At 43.3% G+C, this 26,565-nt stretch overlaps 1 protein-coding gene across 2 annotated transcripts in view; it reads right to left on the reverse strand.

The window, feature by feature from the left end:
- The window catches only part of POU6F2 (POU class 6 homeobox 2), a 304,331-nt gene that overhangs the window by 20,981 nt on the left and 256,785 nt on the right, over window positions 1-26,565 (reverse strand). For both annotated transcript variants that reach the window (XM_081165150.1, XM_081165151.1), the window contains exon 6: window positions 8,565-8,711. In XM_081165150.1, the coding sequence (XP_081021276.1) occupies window positions 8,565-8,711 (147 nt within the window). The remainder of the gene's footprint in view (window positions 1-8,564; window positions 8,712-26,565) is intronic.

Below are 26,565 nucleotides of genomic sequence, written 5' to 3' on the forward strand. Positions count from 1 at the left end.
GAGGTGGCGGGAATGGTGAACGTTATTATGTGAGGCCGGAGCAGAAACAGCCTCAGGCAGAGAGGGGCATCCTAAGGCAGTGAGGACTGAACAGCCTTAGAGGCCTTTTTGTGAGGTACTCTGCCTCAGGCAAGTATATTGATTTTAAAGCTCACTGAAGTGTAGCAACAACTTGGCCATGGTTATGCTCTTTAAGCATATGTAGCATACATTTTTGGCCACACACAACGTGATTCAGATGCTGGCAATAATTTAGCTTATTCCTAACCACATGGCAAGAGAGAGGCTATACCACAAAGTTTCACATTGCACTATATTTTTGCTTGTCTTGCCTCAGTGACCAAATTATTATTTTTTGAAGAATTGCACTGGATATCCCCATTCTGTTCCAGACACATGGAAGAAAACAGGATTTTTTTACAGGAATTTAAAATTTGCCATTTAGGAACCACTAATTATGTTTATGAAACATTTAATTACTGAAAAGTGTTTATGAATGCAGCAGCAGCATTTTCCCCTCACAGGACTCAAGGCAGCTTAGAGATAAAAACAAGAACTGCTAAAAACATAGAAAAAAGCAATAATTGAAAAACAATTATGTGAGCACAACATAATTATGGATACCTACTCACTGCAGTTTTATTTTAATGAAAAGTACAAAGTTGGAAAAAAAGGCCCTGGTGTTTTTGTTCTGAAACAATGGAACTGAAGGCAGAAGCCACTGACAGAACCAACACATGATTCTGCCTTTATAAAAAAACCCAAAAAACCCTCTGTACATAAAAAGCTGTCATAAAATTGTTATCCCTGATGACAATGGCAACCCTAATTGCACCCATTGTGCTTGATTTGTTCTTCCCCATTGCCCATAACTAGAATGCCGATGGGTGGGATAGCATTACTACCACTTACCTTGAAGGACCTGGTTCTAGTGAAAATGTACAGCTACACCACTCCTCCCCAAAGCTCTAAGCAGACTCACCACCTTTAGACTCTGATAGTAAATTCACAAAGGCTGCAGTCCTATGCACTGAATCCAGTGGGGTTGTGTTTTTTTTGGAATGAGCACTTTTAGGGCTAGGTGGAAAGATGACCTTGCTTGGTGTCATGTAGTTGAGTAAAGGTAAAGGTAAAGGTAAAGGGACCCCTGACCATTAGATCCAGTCGCGGACGACTCTGGGGTTGCGGCACTCATCTCGCTTTAATGGCCAAGGGAGCCGGTGTTTGTCCGCAGACAGCTTCCGGGTCATGTGGCCAGCATGACTAAGCCGTGTCTGGCGAACCAGAGCAGTGCACGGAAACGCCGTTTACTTTCCCGCCAGAGCGGTACGTATTTATCTACTTGCACTGCATGCTTTCGAACTGCTAGGTTGGCAGGAGCAGGGAAAGAGAAATGGGAGCTCACCCTGTCATGGGGATTTGAACTGCTGGCCTTCTGATCAGCAAGCCCTAGGCTCAGTGGTTTAGACCACAGCACCACCCACATCCCATGTAGTTGGGTAGCCATGCCCAATTACAAAATAAGCATGTTTCCTATCAGTTAAGCAGGGAACCTACATAGATGTTGTTTCTTTTTAAAACGGGGAAATTACAATTGGGAAAGGATCAGGCCTTTTGCTTTTGTCCCACTATTGCCATGGATCAAAGAGGTTGTTAAAACACAAGAACCTGTGAATGCTGCACAGCAAATGAATAAATTACGTATATGAATGTATGCACAATGCAGTGTCCCTTTTTTCACACCAGTTTCATCTCTTGGAGGGATCACCTTGCCTGAAACTGCATCAACCTGAAAATTTCCTTTGGGGTAGTTCCATTGACTGTTGTGGAACTACTCCAGAGTGTATTGCCGTGCCTGCGTCCTCGTTACTCAATGAAAGTATTTCTGATGCTACAAGAAAATAAAAGCAATTGTGGGGAAACAGGACACCGGCACATTAAAAATGGTAGCCCAGAGTCTCTTCAAAAGAGAGATGCTTTGGTACTTTACAAATCCATCCATAAAGAGAGTCAGATCCTATTTTGTAATGCTTCCCACTCTTTTTTATTGCACATGACATATTATATTGTACCATGCACTGCATGGTGACAAAAATTCCCCATCTTATTTAATTGTGATCCCTTCACTGGGTTTGAAAGGGGACGCTTTATTTCCTTTGCTTTAAAATTTACTAGCTTTTTAGCTGATGAAGTATTTTATTTTATTAGTTGGGAGTTAATGCTTTACCAAAAAGCAGCAGCGGCTTGGGGGAGACATATAGATATTATATATATAAAAGGAAGGAAAAGGCCCTTGGCTGTGTTAGGAAGGCCTGGGACAGAATAATACCCTTTAATAATGAGGGATAGAGCTACGGCTTTTGCTGATGGCTGTGACCGGCTCTGTGACCTGATTATGTCGCAGAGTGTCAGCAGCTGAGACACTACAAAAGCAAGTGCATCCCATCAAATCTATCTCCATTGTAATCACTCTTGCTGCTGAGAGGCTTGTTAGGAGCAGAGAACCATCAGGCCTTATTAGCACCATTTACCATCAAGATGCTCAAGGAGCCAATGGGTGCCCTCTCTTCAGAATAATGAGAAGCAAAGTACCCCCATTATCAAACCGGATCAACGACACCATCCTGCATGCTTAGCCCGTGAGCTAATTGTGGATTAAAGCTCTCCGAAGGCAGTTAATGTTTGCTAATTAGTGGGAGCCTTGCATGAGGCGCTTTTCTCAGGAAGATTTTCCTATTGATGCATAGGTTCAGTGCAAATGAATTCTGTGACATAACACCCATGAGTCCTCTGCTGATTACTTTTTCTTTTTTCTTTCAATTGCAGCAATATTCAAAACAATTAGTTTTTTTAAACTTGCACAATAACATAGTCATGCTAGCTGATAAAATTATTGTTGTTTGTAGTTAATACATGTGTTACTTTAAACCACACGAGGGCACTGTCTAGCAAGCACTTGTTTGTAAGCCTCTTTGTCTAAGTTAACTCTACCCCTAAAAGCTGAGCCATTCCATTTGTTGTTCTCTTCAGACAATATGTCTGCTATTTCTCTACTATCACCAATCATCCTGTAAATCGTTCCTTCATGAATAAAGCCTTTGAACTCCAGAAACTGTAAGTGATTACTTCAGTCTAATTCACCTAAGCTGCAAGGTCTGCTAACAAAAATGAATATTGTTATTCTCTTAAGAACACTTGGTTAATTGTTAAAATGAGCCAATCTTAGAAACCAGCCTGCAGCCCTTGTGTAAAACACACATACTGTCTTTGAAGTTAAGTGAATTACTGAAGTGTAAGGATGGGAGAGGATGAATTGCATTTATCAGTGAAAACAGCAAATCTGGTAATATTTTTTTAGGAATCCTCAGTGCAGTTGTGCATTTAGGTGTCTTCCTTTAAAACTTATCATTTTGGATAACCACTGGTTACATATATACCATTTGCAAAATGATGAGACTTGTGTGAAGGAAAACATAATTTGTACTTTTCTGCATTTCTGTAATTGTTCAAGTAGAGGTATTCTTGATATCCAGTAAATCTATCCTCTTTTGATCCATGTGGATATTCTACCAACTCTCATCCAGATGTTATATAGCCCAGTCCCAGTGCTCTTTAGAAGTGACTGGTGAACTTATATTTCCCGTGCCCCAAAGAAGTTTTAGAACATTCTTTCAACGAAACTTTTGCAACTTGCGGGAATTTGAGAACAACTCCTGTAGATAAGCCAAACGGTTCATTAGAATAGTTGCATTAGTCCTAATCCCTTTGTGGTACAAAATGAGGGACAAACCATTTCTTTGGATAGTATTTGCTTGACCTGTTTCCTTTTTCAGAAAATTAAAACAGATCATTATTTGAATTAATTAATGTAAAACTAAAGGTCTCATTCATGTGTCTTGCTCACCAAAATGCTATACCCTGGTGCCCTCCTGTTCATGGCTGTGCTGGCTGGGACTGATGGAGTTGTAGTCCAAATCTTATGGAGGGCACCAGGTTGTCGAAGATTGCCGTACACTAGCTGTTTTCTCTGGAATGGTCATCATTTGTTTCATTCATTTTTTATGGAGAATCTAAAAACTGATGCTGCCAAACTGTTGCATTTCAGTGCCTCATTTTTTCAGACCCTATGTGTACTACTTTAAAAGGAAAAAAACAACTGCTTTAGTTGTAGCATCAACCTTTCCAGTGCAGTCTGGCAAAATTCTACTGCCAGTTAGAAGGGACCCTTAAAAAGCTGCTTCCTTCTTGCCCCTCTCTATCACAGCAGTGTCCTTTCATTACATACTTCTTGTTCACTTGCTTAGAATTTCTTCATAGCTAGAAAAAAGGCCGGGTTCGCACATCACTTTAAACTATTGTTTGAAATAAATTAACCATAATTTAATATGAATAAGCAGCATGCTGTTACACCCTGCTCAAAAGCACACTTTGCTCCTCCCTGACTTCTTCCTGACAGGGAGGCAAGAGAGGTTGCTTTCAAGTTATGTGTGAACACATAGCTTGCTTCCCCCAAACCAAACCATGAACAGTAAGCTAAGAACTAAGCTTCCCTTATCATTTATGGTTTGTTTGTGGGAAACAAACCTTGAGTGCTCGTTCACAACCTCTGGTTTATTGGGATAGCTCAGCCAATAGAGCATGAGACTCTTAATCTCAGGCTCATGGGTTTGAGCCCCATGTTGGGTAAAAGATTCTTGAATTGCAGGGAATTGCACTAGATTACCCTGGTGGTCCCTTCCAACAGTTCTATGATTCTATGATCTACCCTGGCTAAGGACAGGCAGCAGTGCGGTGAGGAACACTGCTTTAATTGCTGTGTTGCTTTAATGGGATTGTTTCATTGCACATTTTAATCGTAATTTATTTTAAATCATTCTGTATTTAGACAATGTTGTGCAACTGGTTTTTATGTTTTTAGAGTCATCTGGGCATTGAGCAGTACCTAAACGAACAACAACAACAACAGCAAAACACATGTGATTTTAGCAGTGTGCTACTCATTCACTTTAAGCCATGGTTTATTTAAAACCATGATTTAAAGGAGCCTTTTTCAGCCCACAACTCACGTTCTATTATGCACAGCCTTCTGGAGGCTGCCTGCCAGAGTGATCAGGGCCTGAGGAAAGAGTGAACAGAGCAATGTGACTCTCTCCTTTCCACAACATTCCAGCCATGCAAATATCATAGGTTTCTACACACAAACACATGCAAGAAGCATCATCACAGCTCAAGGATACCATCAAGCCATTCAAACCTGAGGAGTTTGCAGAGTAGGGCCAGTGAGGGATTTGGCCTGGAGAAGGGACACAGCCTGGGAAGAGCTTTGTGGGTTGGAGAGGCCCAGAGGTCTCATCAGCGCCAGCCAGCATGGTCAATGGTCAGTGGAAAATGGTAGTTATACTTCCACTCCAGAGCTTTAAAAATGTGTTAGTATCATGTGAAATTTCTCCTGAAAACCTAACTTTTAGTTAGTGAAGGCATTTTCAAGTTGGCAGTGCTGGCTTGCTGAAGGTTTCTCTTTTTAGACTGTCTGTGGTTGCAGTTGAATTAATTATAGTTGTGATTTTAGCACAACGAACAGCAGTTTCATTTTTAATTAGATCTGGATATGCAAGCCTGGTATATGAGAAGTAGGGTAGAAATAACACAAATAAAATCAGAAATGGGCAACTTTTTAAAAAGCCTATGAACCACCCACTGCAACAGATCTCTCCTTCAGGGATTTAAAATATAAAGACAAATGATGCAGAGTCCCATCCTGAATTTATTAAAAGAAGCCCTTCACATAGATTTTTAATTGTTGCATGGCTTCTGGAGTTTTGCAAAAGTGAAATTCCGCCTACCCCTGAAACCTGTGGGATGACCAGATTTGGTTTATAAAATAAATATTCAGTGCCACTGTAAGTCTCCTACATGATATTATTCAAACACAGAAATCTCTTCACCCAACAGTTTACCACCACATTCCAATTATTTGCCTTCCTGGGAGAGCCTGAAAGAAGTGTGAGAAAAAAACCCCTTGACTGAAAAACTGCCATGGTTTTATATTTCAGAGCCTTAAATTTACATCCTGCTGTCTAGTGCTTCCTGTGAGAGGAGAGTTTGCACTGTTTCTGAAGCACAGATATAAACAAGCAACGTTTCTGGATGGAACTGATCTGACTATGAGTTATAGGCATCACAACCAACTTTTCTTCCATTCCAATACTCTGCCCCTAACAGAAATCTTAATAGGCTTTTGAGAGCCTCCATTTAAAGCTGGCTGCATAAAATGATCCTTTGATGAAAAGGGATTGAAACAAGGGTTAAAGTAGACACTGAAAGGTTATTGTAGAGGGCACAATGGTCGTGCAATCCTCCTTTAATATGTGTGGTGTGCACCTGCGATAAGATGATTCATTAGATAAGGCCTCACTTTGACAAGCTCCATCGTTCAACCCTCGGGGTAGTGATGGAACAATTCTGTACCCACCCAGTAAATATAACAAGGTCAGCATTTTTTCCTTGTGGGACTTATATGATGAGGAGAGTGAGCTCCAGATGTATCTTTGCTTATGCTCTATGTTAATAATAAGTTTTCAAAAAGCAACCCCCAAAACATGATGCTTGAGGGTGCTCCTTTTAATATTTAAACACACTGGACAGAATAAATAAATGCCACTTCTGTCTCAGATAAGTAAATTGGTGATATCAAATCACAGAGAAGAAGAATTTATTGCTTCTTCGTTTTTGAATTATATGTCAATAACTGAGGAAGCACAAATACTATACAATCACTGGTTTCAATGACTGTCAATAATGATACTCAGGGCTTTTTTCTGGTGGGGCGCATACCCCCCAAACATTTTGTGAATCTAAGTTTGGCCTCATTGAGGGGCAGTATTTCAATATGAGTTGGAAAATGAGAGTACCCCTAAACATTTTTTAAGAAAAAAAGCACTAATGATACTATAACTGTGATTTCAAGTTATTAAAAGAAATGCTGGGAATAAGCATTTACAAGAGGTTGGAGGGGTTTTGGGGTGCCTGTGTGAGGTCGCCCCACCGTGGTTAATAGAATACTGGGAAATTATGTTTAATTCGTGGGCTTCAGCAATGGTGTCACTATTATATGAAGAGAAGTAATATCAAGAAGAATCATACAAATGAAGGCGGTATGTCATTTACTTGCAATCAAGGCTGCTAAAAGACTCCTTGAGGAGAATCCATTAGCTTGCTTTCCACCTAAGCCCAAGGGGCACAGGTTAATTCTGGAAGAAAAGGAGACACCAAGTTATGTGCAGTGGGTTGGAGAACTACATGTTGCTTCATGTTCCTGGGGGAAGTAAAGGAGTGCCTCACGTTAAAATGAATTGCCAGACCAGGGAGGCCTTCAGCAGCTCCTCTAGGTCAGATGTAGATGCGCCATCATGTGTGGGTAGGATTATGGTGAACAATTAAAATAAATGTAGTAATATGGAGTTAAATACTAAAGGCTAGTCCATTGCTCTATTGCAGGGGTTTTCTTTGCTCCATAGGTAAAGGTAAAGGGACCCCTGACCATTAGGTCCAGTTGTGGCCGACTCTGGGGTTGTGGCACTCATCTCGCTTTATTGGCCGAGGGAGCTGGCGTACAGCTTCCGGGTCATGTGGCCAGAATGACTAAGCCGCGTTTGGTGAACCAGAGCAGCGCATGAAAATGCCATTTACCTTCCCACCGGAGCGGTACCTATTTATCTACTTGCATTTTTGACATGCTTTCGAACTGCTAGGTTGGCAGGAGCTGGGACTGAGCAACGGGAGCTCACCCCATCGCAGTGATTCGAACCGCCGACCTTCTGATCGGCAAGTCCTAGGCTCTGTGGTTTAACCCACAGCGCCACCCGCGTCCTTCTTTGCTACATACCTGGTCTTTATTATATGAAAGAAGCAGGATGTGCAAAAAAATGAGCTGTGGAGTGATCCTGTTCAATGTTCTAGCCAGCAAACCCCCCCCCCTAGGATATTTTATTTCCTCTCCAGCTGATTTCCCATTTCCTCATCAACAGTATTGTGTGCCCACAGAGCATGCTCAGCCCATACTGTGATGTTTTGACCCACTCATTTGTCATAGCCCTCCTCTGAACATCTGATATCGCCTTTCTGTTTTCAGTGGCCCATTGTTGGTTGCCATCATGTCCCACTCAACTCACCAGCTGAACCTGCTATTAGGCAGTGATTTCAATAAAGTTGTCTGATCTCATCACAAGCTTAAAGGTACTTAAAGGTATGTCACCTACATGTGATCAGGGTAGGTAGCAGCTACTGTATTGTGCCCTCATGTGTCCTGCAGCACACACACACACACAGAATATATTGTGTGATGAGAGGCCTAAACACATACATTTGTAGGTACTGTATGAAACATAGTTCTTGTATGAAGAGCTGCCACTTTAAAGAGGACTGGACTGAAGAATGATTTATTTAAGTCAACTCACCCACCAATATATGTGCAGCTAGAAATTGCGGTCATGTATAAGGAATTCATTTCTACCCCAAATCAATATGCCATATGAATTCACTGTTTCCTCCTGTCTTCCACTCACCTGTCCTTGTGCATTAGTGACTAGTTGACCTGTGACCCCCTGTAGACCGGAGAGTGCATTGCCAAAGGCCTGCGAGCTGGCTATGGAGCCCATGGCGGCGGCTGCCGCTGCTGCCGCTGCCTGGCTTGCTAGAGGATTATTAACCAGCTGGAAAAAAAGGAAGAAAAGAGCAATACGTAAGGCCACTCATAGCAACTCAGCTGCTACATACCTATATACTGCTAATGGATCTTAGGGTATCAGCATGATGGGAAAGTACCGTTGATCTGAAAATCTCACAGTGTTTAGAGAGCCTGTTAGATTATGTGCGTTATCGGCCAATTTGAACCCAAACTCTTTACAAGTCCTGCTAGGATCAGCTGAAATGATTCCACATGAAGTGACTCATTGTCAAGAGGAACATGCCCAAAGAATATTTTCCATCTGCAGGGACTTCTTCACCTGAGGGTTGTTGTTGTTTAAATTTATATAGCCGCCCTTCATCTGAGGATCATAGAATGGCTTACAGTTTAAAAACACAAAAATACTTAACATAATAACAAGCAAAACAATACCCCCAGCATGGTTTAAAAGGCCATAGGTTGTTTAACTGGCCAAATGCCTGGGACAAGAGGAATATTTTTTCCTGGCACCTTAAGAGATGTAATGAAGGCGCCAGCTGAGCTACTGCAGAAAAGGCCCATTCTCACATTGCCACCCTCTGAACCTTTCATGAAGAAGGACCTCAGATGATTGCAGAGTCTGGGTCGGTTTATATGGTGAGAGGTGGTCCTTGAGTTACTGTGGTCATGAGCTGTTTAAGGCTTTATAGATCAAAAGCAGCGTTTTGAATTGGGCCAGGAAGCTAATTGGCAGCCAGCGCAGTCAGGCCAGGATTGGTGTAATATGCTGAAACCATCTTGCCCCGAATTCTGCACCAGCTGAAATTTCCAAACCATCTTCACAGGCAGCCCTACATATATCATATTGCAGTAATTCAGCCTAAGATAGGGGGTACAGCTGGGCCACCAGCCGAAGCTGATGGTAGGCACTCCGTGCCACTGAGGCCACCTGAGCCTCAAGCAATGGATCCAGAATGGACCCAGAAGGACCCCCAAGCAGTATACCCACTCCTTCCGAGGAAGCGCAGCCCAGGGGTCTCCAAGCTTTCCTTGCCTTGGGTCGGTGTCTCGAGTGAGGGTGGGGGAGCACGCGCCGTAAGCACACACTATTTTCGGTGCACTTACGGGTTGGAGGAGCACCAGAAATAGCTTGTGCACATGTGCACAGGCCTCCTCCGACCCGGATGTGCACCAGAAATAGTGTTTGCGCATGACCCTATTTTCGGTGCACATCCGGGTTGGAGGAGGCCTGTGTGCATGCGCACAAGCTATTTCCGGTGCTCCTCCGACCCGGAAGTGGGTCCCCAAGCTGCACCGGTAAGAGCAGGTGGCAGCAGGCGGCAGGCCGGATAAACGAGTCCCTCTGGCCTTATCCGGCCCCCGGGCCTTAGGTTGGTGACCCCTGGCATAGCCCCATCAAGAGCAGGCAACCTTCCATCCATTTGTATAACCACCCACTAACAGTGCCTCAGTTTTATCTGGACTCAGCTTCAGTTTGTTGGCTCTCATCCAGTCCATTACTGAGGCAAGTCAACGGTCCAGCACTTCCACTGCCTCACCTGCAGATGTAAAGAAGAAGGGCTGTGTGTTATCAGCATATTGCTGACAATGTACCCGAAAACTCTGGATGACTCCACTTAGCGGTTTCATGTAGATTTTAAATAGCATGGGGATGAAATTGAGCCCTGAGGAACTCCGAATTGAAAGCTCCACTGGGCTCCTCTGCGACCATCCAAGTAAGCCCGGGAACCACTGCAAAGCACTGCCACCCACCCTCAACTCAGACAGCCGCTTAATTCTCACTAAATTTTAGTAAGTTAGTATTATTATTTTATTAATTGCCTTCTAAACCACCACCTCAAGGTGATTTACACAGAAAATAGTTAAACACAGTTTAAAATACAAAACAAATAAGACTAAAACCCTGAACAATATTCTGTTTTCTTAAAAGTACTGTGCACAGTTGTTTGACACAGGAAATTTGCGGCTTCCTAGGATTATAATAATCAATTCACATGTTATTTAATACTTTTTCCTACTAAAGAGAGGAAACCTGTTTTTGCATTTAAATTTAGTAGCTTAACATCATAGAAATATGTAGACCATAATATCAAAAGGTTTGGTTTTTCCAGTGACTTTAAAAATAGCTGGTTTTCACAGATATCTGCTCATTATATACATTTGTTGTGGCTGAGATATTTGCTGTCTAAATCTACTTAAAATCAAATCTACTGCTCTCAGGAATAAGTTCTGATAGGGATATTGCTGATGCAACCTGACTTGATTCAATATGAATTGACACAACCTGAGGTGATGAGAACAGCATATCCTTCAACATACATCCTGGTTCCACTCATTATGTGGCAAAGATTATGGGTGGTCTCCAGCCATTTTTAGTGTGATCAAATTAGAAACCTAACCAAAATGCTGCCATCCCAAAGCAGCCCTGAAACAAGTGATTTCCAGCTGTAAATGTATTTAAGCAGCATTATTTTTAAAAGAGTGTTCTTTTGTGAGGATGTTGTTGCATATCCACATATGCTGATAACGTATGATTAGGATATAAATGTGATAGAAGAAAGTTAAGGAATGTTTTTGGGACCCGGTCCAGACTCACATTATCAGGGGAAAGGGGTGCATATTTGCTGGTCAAATATGTAAGTTGATAAATTACTAAGAAAATAATAATTTATTTCCGCTCAGTCTGCTAACATGGTCAATGCACAGAAGAGAGCCATAGCTAATCTCCTGTTGAGAACAGGAATATATGTAAAAATCTTGATCCAAGAAAGACAATGATATTTTCCTATCTGTTTGAGATTCCCTAACTGTGTGTCTTATTTTGTATGTTAATTGATTGTTTGATTGTGAGATCTGTTGATTGGATCAATAAATTCATTGATTGACATACATTTTGAAATGTATTATATCTAAGGCATTTTATGCTGTCAGAGCTGCTTCCAGATCCTAGCTCACAGAGGATCACGCTAGCCAGCGTTCACTTTATAAAAGTCTTTATTGAGTTACAGTTTCCATTCTCAAGCTGCTGCGTGCAGCTCTACGTCTTATGGGTTAGACCGGCGAAGCTCCGTCTGAGTCTCCGCCCCCTGTACACCAGCTTAATACCCTAGCCTTACTCCACCTTTTCTGCCTGACCGTCCTTCTCTGGGTCCCTCTGCCCCCCGCGGTCTCTTCCTTCCTGGACTCTTCTGACGCGGACCCCCCGGACCCTTCTGTCTCCTTGCGTCGGGCTTTAGGACCTGGCTCCCTTTCCGGGCTGCTTACTGCGCCACCTTCCTGTGCATTTGAACTTGGCGCGCGCGCCCAACCTTCCACTTTCCGCTTAACCGTTTCTTCGCTCCCCGATGGAGGTGTGGCCACTCCTGACTCATGCCCTCCCCCCTGCTGCGAGCTGCCAGAGCTCGATACCTGGCGCCCTTCCTCTCCACTGCGCTCTGTTGGTGACGCTGGCCCCGATTTCCAACTGCTGCCCTCTGAGCCCCCTCTGGACCCTTCTTCCTGGGGTGTCCCCCTAGGCTCCCCCCTTGTTCCGGCCACTGGCGCTCCTTTCTGTGAATCTTCTGATTCACTGGAAAGACTCGGAGATCTCGGGTCGTCGTCATCACTCATCTTTTCTTCGGCCTCCTCCCCCTCGCTCTCTGTTTCCTCCCTTGCCCTCGCCTCTGCTCCTGAACCCCTGACATATGCGTATACCTAAAAAGGCAAAGTGTCATTGCAGGCCATCGGTAGTGTTTGGGTGCCACCTGGTGAATCAGGGCACAGGGTTAATGGCAAGAAGATCTTTGTTGGGCTGGGTCCTTCATTTTGCAGCTTTTCAGACCTTCACACTAGTCATCTATCAGGGCACTGTACAGTAACAAACACAATTTCATGAGTCCTACTATATGATGGCCAGGCAGCGATACTAACCATACAAGAGTGTATCTAACTAACATGCTGGATCAGAATTATGTTTGGGGCCGACACACAAAGTAAGCACAATACCTGTGATGCAGCGCTGGCACAAGTGTGTGTGTGCAACTTCCAGATGGTGCTTTGATGATGCAGTAACTCAGGCGAAACAAAATGTACAAAAATCCCAATTCTGATTTTATTTGAATATTGTGCAAACATTCTCTCTCTCCCTTTGTCACCACTGGGCCTACACCTCTTGCTTTGGCACCCTCAGCCGTTCTCAGGGGTGTCAACTTGAATAAAATAGTGTGGGGGCCCAGATAAACCCTGCATAATTGATCACATGGTGCAGTGCACACAGATCATTTGAATGGGAATTCCTACCAACTTTGTGGGGGCCTGGCCCCCTCCAGTCTTTTATTGTCTCCTATGGCTGTCCCTGTTTCCTTCCTGGATCTGCTGGATCCTACAAAGATCCCACAAGATCTATACTATCAAGGATTACACCAACGAGGATGTCACTGTAGGAAAATGAAGGCAACTGAAAATGAAGATAAGTGAGGTCAATGTGAATGAAGAAATTAATATTTCTGAATTGAAAAACTGCCCAAATGATGAGCTGTTTAGGGTTCTGTGAAAAACTGAGTAGTTTTGACTCAGCTTCAGGTGAAATGAGAACGAAGTTAGAATCCAAATAAAGAAATACGTATACAATTCTTTGTCAACAAAAAGCACCCTATTTGTTTTTGTGCTAATTAGAACGATATTGTCACAGGCTGCAATTTTTGCTCCGCTCTAGAGGCTGAATGTCATACGAATGATTCTGCTACAACTGGAGCTGTATATGAAGGGAATGCCCAAGGATTGATGTGGAAATTGTTTCCACAGAGAACCCTCCCTCCTCGGCAGACTTTCATGAGATTCAGTGCCAGCAAGACACCTACTGCCAAAATGAGCTCTAAGTCCCGCTACGGATGCTGCTCTGTCAGGGGTCTATTAGAGAGGCTACATAGGGCTTACAGTTACTGGCTAGGGTTGGGACCAGTTCAATTTCAGGCCTTAACAACAAGGTAATTTCAGGTGGAGTTTTGTTAAAGCTATTTTAAGAAGCTCAGGAAACGGCACACCGGGTGTTCTGAATTCTTAGTGTTCTTGAATCCTTAATGTATTTTGTGCAACTTCTATCTGCCACCCATTCATGCTCCAAAGCTGAATTTATTTAATTTTTTGGTTGTATTTTACTCTTGTCAGCTCTGTTCAGTCAAAGCCACAATTTGGAAATCTTTTGATGAGGACGGTTGCAGCATGAACAGAGCACCCCTGAGAGCACAAGTGTCAGATCAGGGTCAGTGTGGGAAAAGTACTGGTTCCTTGCTCCCTGGGCCATCATTACTGTTAATATGAGGAGGGAGCTGAAGGTTTGTCAAAGCAGCCAGAAAGCTGTAATGAGTAACTTGCTAGCTGCATCTTTTCAAACTGGAAGACAGGTGAGCTACAGGACACAATAGTATGCCACTTTCCCACGATTTCTGCATCACCTCAACGTTTCTGGCTCAGCAACCTGTGAGGACATGACTGGCGGCTGATGGGAGTTAAGAGCCCAGCAATATCTAGAGAGCAACAGACTCTTCCTTGACCAGATTCAGTTGCAAATATAATAATAATAATAATAATAATAATAATAATAATAATAATAATAATAATAATTTATATCCCGCCCTCCCCAGCCGAAGCCGGGCTCAGGGCGGCTAACAGCAATCAAATAATCAAACAGTAAAATAGTTACACAATCTAAAAATATTTCATTATAAAAATTAATTAAATCAAATTGATGGCAACCAATTAAGCAAAATTCTGTGCAGGTTGCCAGAGGGGGGAGTCAGGCTGCACCCTGACCAAAGGCCTGGCGGAACAACTCTGTCTTGCAGGCCCTGCGGAAAGATGTCAGGTCCCGCAGGGCCCTAGTCTCTTGCGACAGAGCATTCCACCAGATTGGAGCCGCAGCCGAGAAGGCCCTGGCTCTAGTTGAGGCCAGCCTAACCTCTCTGAGGCCTGGGACCTTGAGGATGTTATTATTTGCAGACCGTAGGTTTCTCTGTGGGGCATACCAGGAGAGGCGGTCCCGTAGGTACGAGGGTCCTAGGCCGTATAGGGCTTTAAAGGTTAAAACTAGCACCTTAAACCTGATCCTGTACTCCACCGGGAGCCAGTGCAGCTGGTATAGTACCGGGTGAATGTGATCTCGCAGCGAAGACCCCATAAGGAGTCTCGCCGCAGCATTCTGCACCCGCTGGAGTTTCTGGGTCAGTCTCAAGGGCAGCCCCACGTAGAGCGAGTTACAATAATCCAGTCTGGAGGTGACCGTCGCATGGATCACAGTGGCTAGGTCAGGGCGAGAGAGATAAGGGGCCAACTGCTTAGCTTGGCGGAGATGAAAAAATGCCGCCTTTGTTATAGCTGTAATCTGCACCTCCATAGAGAGGGAGGTATCGAAGATTACACCCAAACTCTTAACGGACGGTGCTGGCACTAATTGCACCCCCGCAAGAGATGGGAGTTGCCCCCTCAATCCCATATCGTCCCGCCCCAGCCAGAGGACCTCTGTCTTCGAAGGATTTAACTTCAACCGGCTCCCACGTAACCATCCAGCCACAGCTTCCAGACATCTGGTCAGTGTGTCTGGGGCCGAGTCAGGATGGCCATCCATCAACAGATAGAGTTGGGTGTCATCAGCATACTGATGGCAACCCAGCCCAAAACTCCGGACAAGCTGGGCGAGGGGGCGCATAAAGATGTTAAAAAGCATCGGGGAGAGAATCGCACCCTGAGGCACTCCACACACCAAGGAGTGGCGCGATGACAATTCCCCCCCAAGCGCCACCCTCTGTCCCCGACTGGAGAGAAACGAGCGCAGCCATTGAAGGACTGTGCCCTGGATCCCCTCGTCGGCAAGGCGGTGGTCCAGAAGTTCGTGATCGACCATGTCAAAGGCTGCTGACAGGTCTAGAAGAATCAGCAGCCCCGACCCGCCTCGATCCAGCTGCCTACGGAGATCATCTGTTAGGGCGACCAGAGCCGTCTCGGTCCCACGACCAGCGCGGAAGCTGGACTGGAATGGATCCAAAGCAGATGTTTCATCCAGAAACCTACCAAGCTGTTCAGCAACCCCTCTCTCAATCACCTTACCCAGGAATGAAAGATTCGAGACTGGGCGGTAATTGGATAGATCTGAGGGATCTAATGATGTTTTCTTTAAGAGCGGACGCACCACCGCCTCCTTCAGTTCCCCTGGGAATATCCCGGTGCCAAGGGACAAATTGATGATATCCCCCAGGGGGGCCCGCACCTCGTCTGGACACGCTCTAATCAGCCATGACGGGCACGGGTCAAGAGGACAGGTGGTGGGCTTTCCAGCTTGGAGGAATCTGTCCACATCGGCTGGAGATATCCGGTCAAAGTGGTCCAATACTGGACCCGAGGACAGTCGAGGGGCCTCCAGTTCCTTTATTGTATCCAAATTGGCAGGGAGGTCATGGCGGAGCAACAGGACCTTCTCCGCAAAAAAGCTCGCAAATGCCTCACAGCTGTGTGTCAGATTGTTATTTAAATTTGGCTGTCCTTCAAGGGACGTTAAAGACCGAATTATACTAAATAATTGCGCCGGGCGAGAGCTAGCCGAGAAGTAAGACTTCTTAGTGGCCTTCACTGCCATCTCATAGGTTTTCATAAAAACCCTATAAGATGTTCTTGAGGCTCCGTCACGGGCACCCCGCCATACTCGCTCTAGCCGTCTGAGGTCCCGCTTCATTTTCCGAAGCTCCTCGGTAAACCAGGGAGCCCGGTTTCTGCGGGGTCGCAGAGGGCGCCTAGGTGCGATCTCATCGATGGCTGCCAGGAGCTGGGTATTCCAGCCCTCAACAAGCTCAGTCAATGAGTCGCCAGGGGGAGCAAGGTCCCGCAAGGCTTGACGGAATCTATCAGGGTCCATCAGCCTCTGCGGGCGAGCCCAAATCGGCTCGCCACCTAAGCAGGGTGGGGGTGGAAAGTCAATCCTGGCTTTCAGAGCGTAGTGATCAGACCATGGCACCTTCATCGAAGGAGACATGATCACATCTATACCGGCGCCAAAGATCAAATCCAGCGTGTGGCCTGCTTGATGTGTGGGGCCCGAAACAAACTGGGAGAGCCCTAGTGTCGCCATGGAAGAAACCAGGTCCAGAGCCTGTGAGTAGGGAGTGGCATCAGCGTGGAAGTTGAAGTCTCCCAATACCAATAGGTTAGAGCAGTGTTTCCCAACCGGTGTTCCGCGGCACACGAGTGTGCCGTGAGACGTTGCCTCGTGTGCCGCGAGATGCCTGGAGGGAGGCGGGCGAGTCGGGCGGCGAGAGGCGGGGCGGCGAGAGGCGGGGCGACGGCGGCGAGGAGAGGCCGCGCCTCCTGCTGCTGCCTGGCGCTCCTCCTCGCAGCCGGCAGCGCTGCCTGGGCGCCTCCGCGCGACTCTGCCTCGCTGGGTTTGGTCTCCCAGCAGAGACGGGTCACACGCGCACCTCCCTCCCTCCCTCAGCCTGCGCGGAGGGAGAGCCAGAGAGAGGCATCGCTCCTGCGCGGCGGGAGAGGGAGCAGCCGGAGCGATGCCCCAAACGAACGCATGGGACCGGAGGGGAAATCCTCTCCGAGGCGGATTGAGCGCAGCTGAGAGAAGCCTTTCGAGGAGCTGCAGCAACTCCCGGCGACGGCTCCTCAAGCCCCGCCGCCGCCCCCTCCTCCGCCCGCTATCGCCGCCACCACCACAACAGCCGCCGCCGCCTCAGTTGCCGCCGTCCCTCAGTCCCTCGCTCTGCTGCCTCCTCCCACCCCCAAAGCTTGGAGGTTCCCCGGCAAGGGGGAGGGAAAAAACTTTCACTTTCGTGCGTCCCTCCCGGCGTGACGCTGCGCGCTGACGTCACGGGGCGGGGCTTTAATGGTGGTGTGCCGCGAGATTTTTTTTCAGTAAACAGGTGTGCCGTTGCCCAAAAAAGTTTGGGAAACACTGGGTTAGAGAACTCCAAGGCCCAGCCGGCCACCGCCTCCAGCAGGCCTGACAGGGTGGCTGCTGGTGCGCTAGGTCTGTTTTAAGTGCATTATACAAATGGGACACTAGATGGTGATGGTAAGCTAATGGCAAATTCAATATATATATATTTTTAAAGCATTTTTTTATATGTGCTAGATTCCACCCTAGGCTAAGTGGCTGTATTGAACCCAGCTTCTTCAGATAGGTGGAAATGGACTGATATGTTAGGCAGGTGGCACGTAAATTGGGCACAAGATCTGTGGCAGGTAGCTAGTCTGGTGGCACAAAGGGAGCATCTTGTTACTTCCTTCAATGGCCAGTTACACAGAGGGAAGGCTGTAGGTTTGGGAATCTGTATTTCAGCAACTGGCTGTAGTGTTGCAGCTTCTTAGGTCAGGGGCCCCATGTTGGTGTGTGAGAGAAAATTTCTGTAATCTGTAATTCCTGTCGTTCCCTCTAAGATGTGATCCTGGTGGCGGAGGAAGCAGGGAACCAGGTGTGATTGACAGGACTGTTGTTTGGAGACCCACAACACCTGATATCATAGCAGGATAAATACTCTTGGGATAAAGAAAGAAAGAATGATGATCCAATGGTACAGTACCACAGGTGGACTTGAGCAAAAGCAGCCAAAATTAAAAATGGCAAACTAGCTTTTCCACAGCAAATCTGGAAATCTGTAACAACCTGAAAATCTGTAGGTTTTTCATTAAATCTCACATTATTGCCTTACAGTTCACAAAATCTTGCTCTTCCACAAGGCATTGTTGATAGACAGCGGAATTTCTTCATGTATCAACTCTTTCCTACTTTTATATCTTGACCAGCATCACACAAAATATTTATGGACCCTTTAGGCAATCTTTTGCACTTTATAAAACAAGGATATTTTTTGTGGTAAAAAATAATAAAAGCTCTAAGTTTCTCTCAGGTCTGATTTTGATATCTTTCAAGTCGATGAAAACATGCAGTGATCACAATAAAATGTGGGGGTTTTTTATTTAAAGGTTGGGTATATACAGATTAGGGCCCTTTGGCTTCATATGTACTATAGATATTAACATGGCAGAGCCATTTAAAACCCCAGTATCTGTAAGAGAGACTGATGTTTTACGAGTTTGTACTTGGTATTTATCTATACTCTGAGTATGTTTTGTTTTCCTTTTGGTGTACCTCAGAAATAACTCCACTGAAGGTAGAGAAGTTCCAAAGTCACAATGGGAAGGGAATAACCCAATAAAATGCAAGGGCCTTACTCCCCTTACTAAAGTATTTCTGTAGCTGTTAAGTTGTGGGTGAACATATCAGACCACACAGCAATTCTTCAAACAGCTCTTGTTTATTCACAGGCCAGAACAGAACTGAACAGAAGGGCTCAGTCAGCCTGCTTATATAGAGCTCCAGTACAATGTAACTGTAACAACTTTCTAAAACTATCCAATCACTGAACGTCACTTTCGATCCCTTATTTGCATAACTATCTACAGTATCCCCCTGCTGGCCCAGGGTGAGAACTTCAGTACATAACACCAGCAGTGTAAAGGTATGGACTTCAGTGGACCTAAATCACTTGGATATGAGCATTTTCTTGTGTGAGGCACAGTGAGGGGAATCATTGCTACCTCAAGCACAATGATGTTCCTCTCAGGCTCACAGTCTATATCGACATGGCACTTGACCAGACCCTTTTGCATTCCCTTTAGATCCTTTCTCACTTTGATTTGTGGTCACATATTCAGACCTGAGGTGCTTTAAAGCCTTGTGTATAAGTAAGCGGTGGTGTTTCAAGAAAGAAACCACACAGCGAACGGTGTGCATGTAAACATTGTTATGTCTACATGGATTTCAGTCTTGGGAACCTTGACACAGTAACTTGTACCACCTCAATTATGCTTGTGAGAGCTCAATAAAGGCAGGCTTTGGCAGCAAAAGACATTGCTTGCTTGTACAACAGTTCAAATCCTTTCCTTGTAATACAGAACAAGAGCCAAATTTTTATCCTCAGAACTGAAGAGAGAACATGACCTCATGTAGTTAGTGGGGGGGGGGGTGGACTTGAGGTAACTCTGAAAACAAAGAATATTTCTTACGAAGAACAGCCACTGCCTCAGTAAAACTTCCTTTTATCTCCCACATTTTTGTCTCCTAATTGTAGTTCCCAGTACCAGTGAATGTCACAGATGTTGAATGTTCCTAGTCAGCCATATTTAATTACAGTAACATCACTTTATGCTAGGCCCCTATCTTTGGGAATAGTGGTCCCTGCGTTGCAAAAAAATAAAATAAGGATGTTAATATGACTTTGTACTGACATGAACTTATAAAAGTAGACATAGGTGGAACTTTCTAGTGGAAATTGAAACAAGAGATGTGATCCTTTGGGTAATTTGGAATGCTTCTCAACAAGGAAGTATTTTTATGCTGAGTAATACTTTAACCTATGCTGTGCTCGGAAGATAAGGTGGGGTAAAACTAAGCAAATGAATATGAATTTACCTGCAAATTCATAAAGTACAGTATTTCAGTGTAATGGGTGTGATGCAAAGCTTTTAAAGGCCAATTGCTTTCTATGCAGAGTTAAATATATGTGTTTAGCACTCTCTCATTGAAATCAATAAGACTTCCAAGTGAAAGTCTGATTGGATCATGGCTGGAACATGCCCAATTATTGTATAGTATCACCCTGTAGTTTGAAAGAGTCATATTAAGCATTTCTCTTTTCTCGCATACATTATATTTAAGGGAATATTTTATTCATTTCACTCCATAAAAAAGATTATAAGATACTCCAAAGATTATAACTCAGTCTACTTTGAGATTACTTGGTAAGATGTCACTTTATGACAATTTAAAATATATGGGAAGATTCTCTCATTTATTAGTTCCAAAGAAAAAAAAGCTAAAATTATGCTAAGCAAATATCATATGCTGATGAAATAAAATTCTCTTTTAATCAAAAATGGTCCTACATTCATCTGCATTTTCTTCAATGTGATCTTTCAAGAAATTTGCAAATTTGCAAAATAGCAACAAACCAAAGTACCTTGCAAATAGCTTTATTGTAGAGAGAAATTTCGTCACATCTAGAATCAGATTCTTGTTCTGCCCAGTAATCAAGCGGAAAGAAGCAGCTGAATAACACTGATGCAATTCTTTGGTTTTTCTCCTTTTCATAGAGGATTAAGGTCTGGAAACCTAATTTGCTCTACTAAACATGCAATCAATAAAAGGTGTTCCCTATCTTGCAGGATTTCCATTTTGCCAAAAAGCGGAACTTTAAAAGCACCCATTCATTTAATACCTATAAGTTATCAGTGCCAATAGGAAATAAAAACTACATTCAATTAATCAAATAAAAAGTTTGGTTTCATCATTACTTTCTGAAACACTGGTTGAAACACTGCACATTATAAAGGGAACTGTTTTATTGTGCACTAGTGAGAAACCATTCATCAATGTGAAAGGTAAAGAAATTGCATTCTACTTTTGTAACATTTTAATATGAGAACTTATAATTAAGAAATATAGCCTCAGCTCATATAGAAGATTTGGTCCTCCTTTAGAAAATCGCGTCCAGATTTGCAAGAGATTTCCTATGTGACCTTGGAGAAATTTCTTAATCACCCAAGTTTTGCATTTGAATAGCAAAACTTTTTGTTCCTATTTCTCTTGTTTTGATTCCTAGAAATGGCAGTGATAACTAATTGCTCCATTTAACAACCATCAACTGCAGTAGGTGAACATTACACTACCCTGAAACAACAAGCCATCAATAGGACTGTTTTGATATGATTGTACAAAGTTGTAGGGTCTCTATTATCAATTTCTATGCCATCCTGTGGGAGGTGATCTGCTGTTGCTGCCCGTTGTAAATGGCTCTATGACCACTTGTATGTGACTCAGTGGCAGGCAACATTATGCATAGTAATATAAATATTATTTTTAAAAGGAGCTATTAAGTGATTAACAGAAGAGGGCACTAATTTAAAAAGATTAAAAAAAGAAAGAAAACCACACATTCACATCGTGAGTACAGGTTTCATTTTATTGGTCTTAGTACAGACCTGCACAACTTCTAATGCACTGATGATCCACCAACCCTGTATTGCAGTGTTCTTCTATATCACTGGTCTTCATCTTTGGTTCTCCAGATGTTGATGGACTACAACTCCCATTGTCCCTACATTGGCTGGGGATGATGGGAGTTGTAATCCAAGAACATAATTGAAGAAAACTATTCTATATGCTTGAAAATCCCCTTGTTTTCAGTATCCCAAGATGAAGTTGAAGGCAGCCGTTTTTGCCTCCAAAATGTAGGAAGCCCTACTCAATAAGCCAAGGCCCTTCTACCATTCATTCCCTGCTCCAAACATTCCAAACTCCACTTAATGCCACTATCAATGGAAGACTATCTATAAGCCATGATAGCTAAATTGAATCACCATGTTCAGAGTAACCATAAAACTGAATTGCAGGTGCTGGGAACTAAGTGCAGGTCAACCACGTTGCCCTCATGCCAACATGAGTAGTCCAAAGTGATGGGCTGCTAGGTGGAAACAAGTGCTACAAACCAAGGTTACAAACCAAGGGTATGGCAGGTGGGGAGGGGGTGGAGGGTGTTGTTCAATTAATTTACCCCCTAGATTAGTTTCCCACCCATATCTCTCCAAATCAATTTGCCAATGAATAATTCTTCCAATTCATTTTTCATGCATATCCTAAAAATCACTTCCCATTCATTTTCTCCAAAATGTTTGTTTCTCCATCAGATCTCTACAATTAGTTTACCCTTCTCCTCAATTAATTCCATTTTGGCTGTGACTCCTGGAAGACCTGCTCCCTGCTTTGCAGTCCTTTTCCTATCTGACCTGGGAGGGCAGAGCCCTGACTGACTTCAGCTACAAAAACTGAGGCTGCTGAACAAAATCTTGGCTGGAAGGGTGGTTTTTTGGGGGGTGGGTGTGTTGCTGTTATTGATATTAATATTTGTATTTTATTTAGATCTTATGGGTTATGTGGGTTTTTTCAGTTTGGTTGTGTACTTTTTGATGTTCTGTTTATTGCCTGTGACTACTTTGTAATTATGTATTTTTCCATGTTGTAAGTCGTCTTGAGCATGGTTTGAAACCTATGGAAAGCAGGCATACAAATAAAATTATATATGTAAGTATTTCTCATGGTTTCATCTTGCAAAAACGTTGTACATTCCCAAATGAACATTCCCATTTTTTAAAATCCCTTTTCAGCACAATCCCCCAAATTAATTTCTTCCTTTGCTTTCTCCCTCTGTTTTCCACAGTCACACCCAAACATTTGGAGAACTCAGTTGAGTTCTGACCTTAGCTTTTTATTGGGTGGGTTTATGTACTACTGTTGCAAAGCACTCTGATTTTTTTAAAATAGTGACGTCTTTCTTATAATTAAATAAAATGGCATGTTTTGCTTTGTGCAAAAGATTTATGCTACCATTTCATAAATAAAAAAATAATGTTTTTGGGAGGGGTTTATTGGTTTGTGGGGTTTTTTGTTCTTTATTTTATTACGTATTTTGTGTTTTTATATTGCATTTTTATCTTGTGAACCACCTTGAAATCTACAGATGAATAGCAGTATACAAATTTAATAAATAAACAAATAAATTTCCTTTCTGTTTATATAGGAACGGTGTGGTACAGTAAAGCAGTGCTGAAGTTGCAGCAGCTTTCCAGTGAAGGCTGCCTTAAATGCCTTGGGAATTCTCCTGGTGCAGTAAGAATTTTCAGATTTCTCAAGATCACTGCTTATCACTTGAGTAAGTGCAGGAGAGCAAATGAAAATATTCATTCCCAAAAGTGACAAACAGTGTGTTCCAATAATGGGCAAAACCAAAATGCCATCTCTGTGTTGATAGCAAAAGGTTTAAAGGACATTAATGTCATTTTTCAATGCACTTGCCACCTGACTATGGGTCAGATAGTGCCACAGTGCATGTAATCTCCTGAATGGAAAAAAATTAGATTCAAAGTGCCAAATAGATGCCCACAACATAATATCAAGTAAAACAAACATATTCCTTTTCTGTGCCCCCACCTCAAATGTTTGAGAAATAGAGAGAAATCCCAGTCATTTCTTATTACTGTGAAGGTCAGCCTAGCTGGGAAAATTGTTTCTGCTTTACAATTCCCCAAACTGTAGAAAGCAGTTAGAGTTCTGGACAAAAACTAATGTTGCATTCAAAGGGAAAAGAGGCTGATATGGCATTGCTGAAGTAATAAGAGAATTTTTTACTCTTTCCACTTCCCTGTGAACCTAATCAACTGTGACATGAGAAAATACACTGGGCTCACCCAGCTAGAATCTGACTGCCATCTGAAAATGTCCTCAATATTCCACTGTTTGGGACTTTACAATGATCCTTCCGACATCAATTTTGTACATGTACATCAAAATGCCATTAGAAATGCTTACAAACACCTCCTTGCTCACAGGGCTGCACTCAGGCTCCATCCGAAGCCCACCTGTAACATACTCCCTAGTGGTTGGCAAAAGGTTTCTTTCGATTACTCATATGAAATAATCTGGCGATGGTAAAGGCATCTTGGGGGGACGGACATGGAGGCGATCTACAGATCTCTCCCTTGACCTCTCTTGGGAGCTTTCTTAAATGTCATTAGATGTTCAAGGAGTCTTGAAAACAAGCTTTGAACGGGAACCTGTTGACTTGTCTCCTTTGCTTTTCATGGGGCACGCCAAGCAGGCGGTAGCCATTAAAGGCTAAGAACAGCCCTGCTTATGAATGAGTTAGAGGCTGGTGCAACAAGAGACTATACAATACTTACAATAAGCTTTGTTGAGACACGTGTACTATTTATTAAAACAGCTTGCATGGATGTATTTGACATGCATGGGCACATGTATAAATGAAGTAGACTGCCTTGATAAATGTACGGTGTGCTTAATAAAACTTTTTATGACAGTTTTATTATCTTTTCAGTGATGAAAAGCCAAACAATTCTAATGTGACTGAATACCATAGTATTATGAGTCTTCTCCTGCGTTCTAATATTTACAGGAAATATTACAAGTGTTTGACATATAAATGGGGCATTGGGCTGACTTTAATAACCATGTGATCAATAAGAAGTGATATTTTTATAGCTTAAGTTCAATACATAAAGGGCCGTAGGTGGCAAATCTTTAGCAAAGCAATAAGGCTAAAAACTTTGTAGTGAGAACCCAGAATTTTTAAATGTTGGGTTTCAATTCTTAGATGCCCAAATCTCATATGTCTTCAAAATGTCTCAGTTGCCTGCTGTACTGAGATGAAGATTTAAGATTGTTGTTTATTTATTAAATATTTATTGGGTATAACATCCTGATGTTTAAATATGTCTAACATACAGTACTTTTTTACTTATCTTTTTAAAAAATCTGCCAGCCAGCTGTTATCCTAATACAGTAAAACCTCCGCAAACGTCCGCCTTGTCTAGCGTCCATTCCGGTGAACGTCTGCAGCAAACCCGGTAGTACCGGAATGGGTTACTTCCGGGTTTGCAGCTCGTGCATGTGCAGAAGGACTAAATAGTGCTTTGCGTGTGCGCAGACACAGCACTTTGTCCTGCGTCCTTTTCGGCTAGCGGCCGGGGCTCCGGAACAGATCCCAGTTGCAAAACAAGGTACGGCTGTACATATACAAGAGGTCCTAGATGGATGGATAGATAGGTGTGTGTGTGTGTGTGTGTGTGTGTGTGTGTGTGGCCACTGCTTATTTCTCCACTCCTTTTGGAAAAAAATAGTACCGGGAGCCAGATAACTCTTTTAGATGTACCCAAAGTATGGCAGGTGGTGAATGATCTCCCTATCATTCTTTGGGATGCAATTGAAAGTCCCATTCTTCCTACCCCAGTCCCTCACCCCATGGGAGCTTTCAAATTCCTTTCATTAGACAGCACCACCCAATTCTGCTAACCAAGATGCTTGGTAAAATTAGCTGATTTTAATTGTTTCGAATTTAACACATGAATTTCTTCATTTATTAGATTTACATTCCAACTAATTAAAGGACTATTAAAATATAGTCAAAACAGAAGAATAAAAAGCAGCAGCTTCATTCACTATAAACCACAAAATTTGGGATCCTCTCCAAACTGGTGCCAGAGTTTTGCAGTAGTTTTGCAATGAAAACTCTACTTGTGCTGTGCCTTCTTCCCGGAACAGCCCTTTCTTCAGGGTGAGAGCGTGGAATGGGTCACATGACTGCTCACAGAAGGAACACATCCTGGTTTTTGATCTTAAAAAGTTGGATGGTATGTAAGCATTCTGAAGGCTACAGGCCTTCCAGCAATATTGCCTCTCAGCCATTTGTACAGATACTTTTGCATGTATTGAACATATTCTGATCCACAATCTACATTTTGCATTGCCCTTTGCCTTATGTTTCTGCGGTCAGAATTGTAAAAAAATCAGAAATGTTTTATTTGTTATAAAAATCTCAATAAAAAGTACTTAAAAAAAAACACAACTCCATATTTGTAACTATTGACTCTGCTTTCCAAAGAGACAGAGTTATGTCAAAACTTTGGCACCAGTTGGGAGTGAATTGGACAATACAGTATTGGATTTCTGGTTGTTAACTACAAAATCTGGCTTGCAAAAAGTGGGGTTCACACTGCTAAACGACTGCAAAACTTTGGCACTGGTTTGGAAGGGACCCCAAATTTTGGGGTTTGTAGTTAATGAAGCTTGCATTCTTAACCTTTTTGTTGCAACTTGCCCAGGCTCCCCCAGGCACACCCTTCCCCACGGGATTCTACATAAAAGGAAGTTGCAGACAAACAACAACAACAACAACAACAACAACAACAACAACAACAACAACAACAACAACAGGTGGGGGCCACTTCTCTCCAGGCTACCCCCTCTCCAAACGGCTTTAACAAACATGACTACCTTA

The sequence above is a fragment of the Podarcis bocagei genome, assembly GCF_964188305.1.
Source record: "Podarcis bocagei genome assembly, chromosome: 12".
NCBI lineage: Eukaryota > Metazoa > Chordata > Lepidosauria > Squamata > Lacertidae > Podarcis > Podarcis bocagei.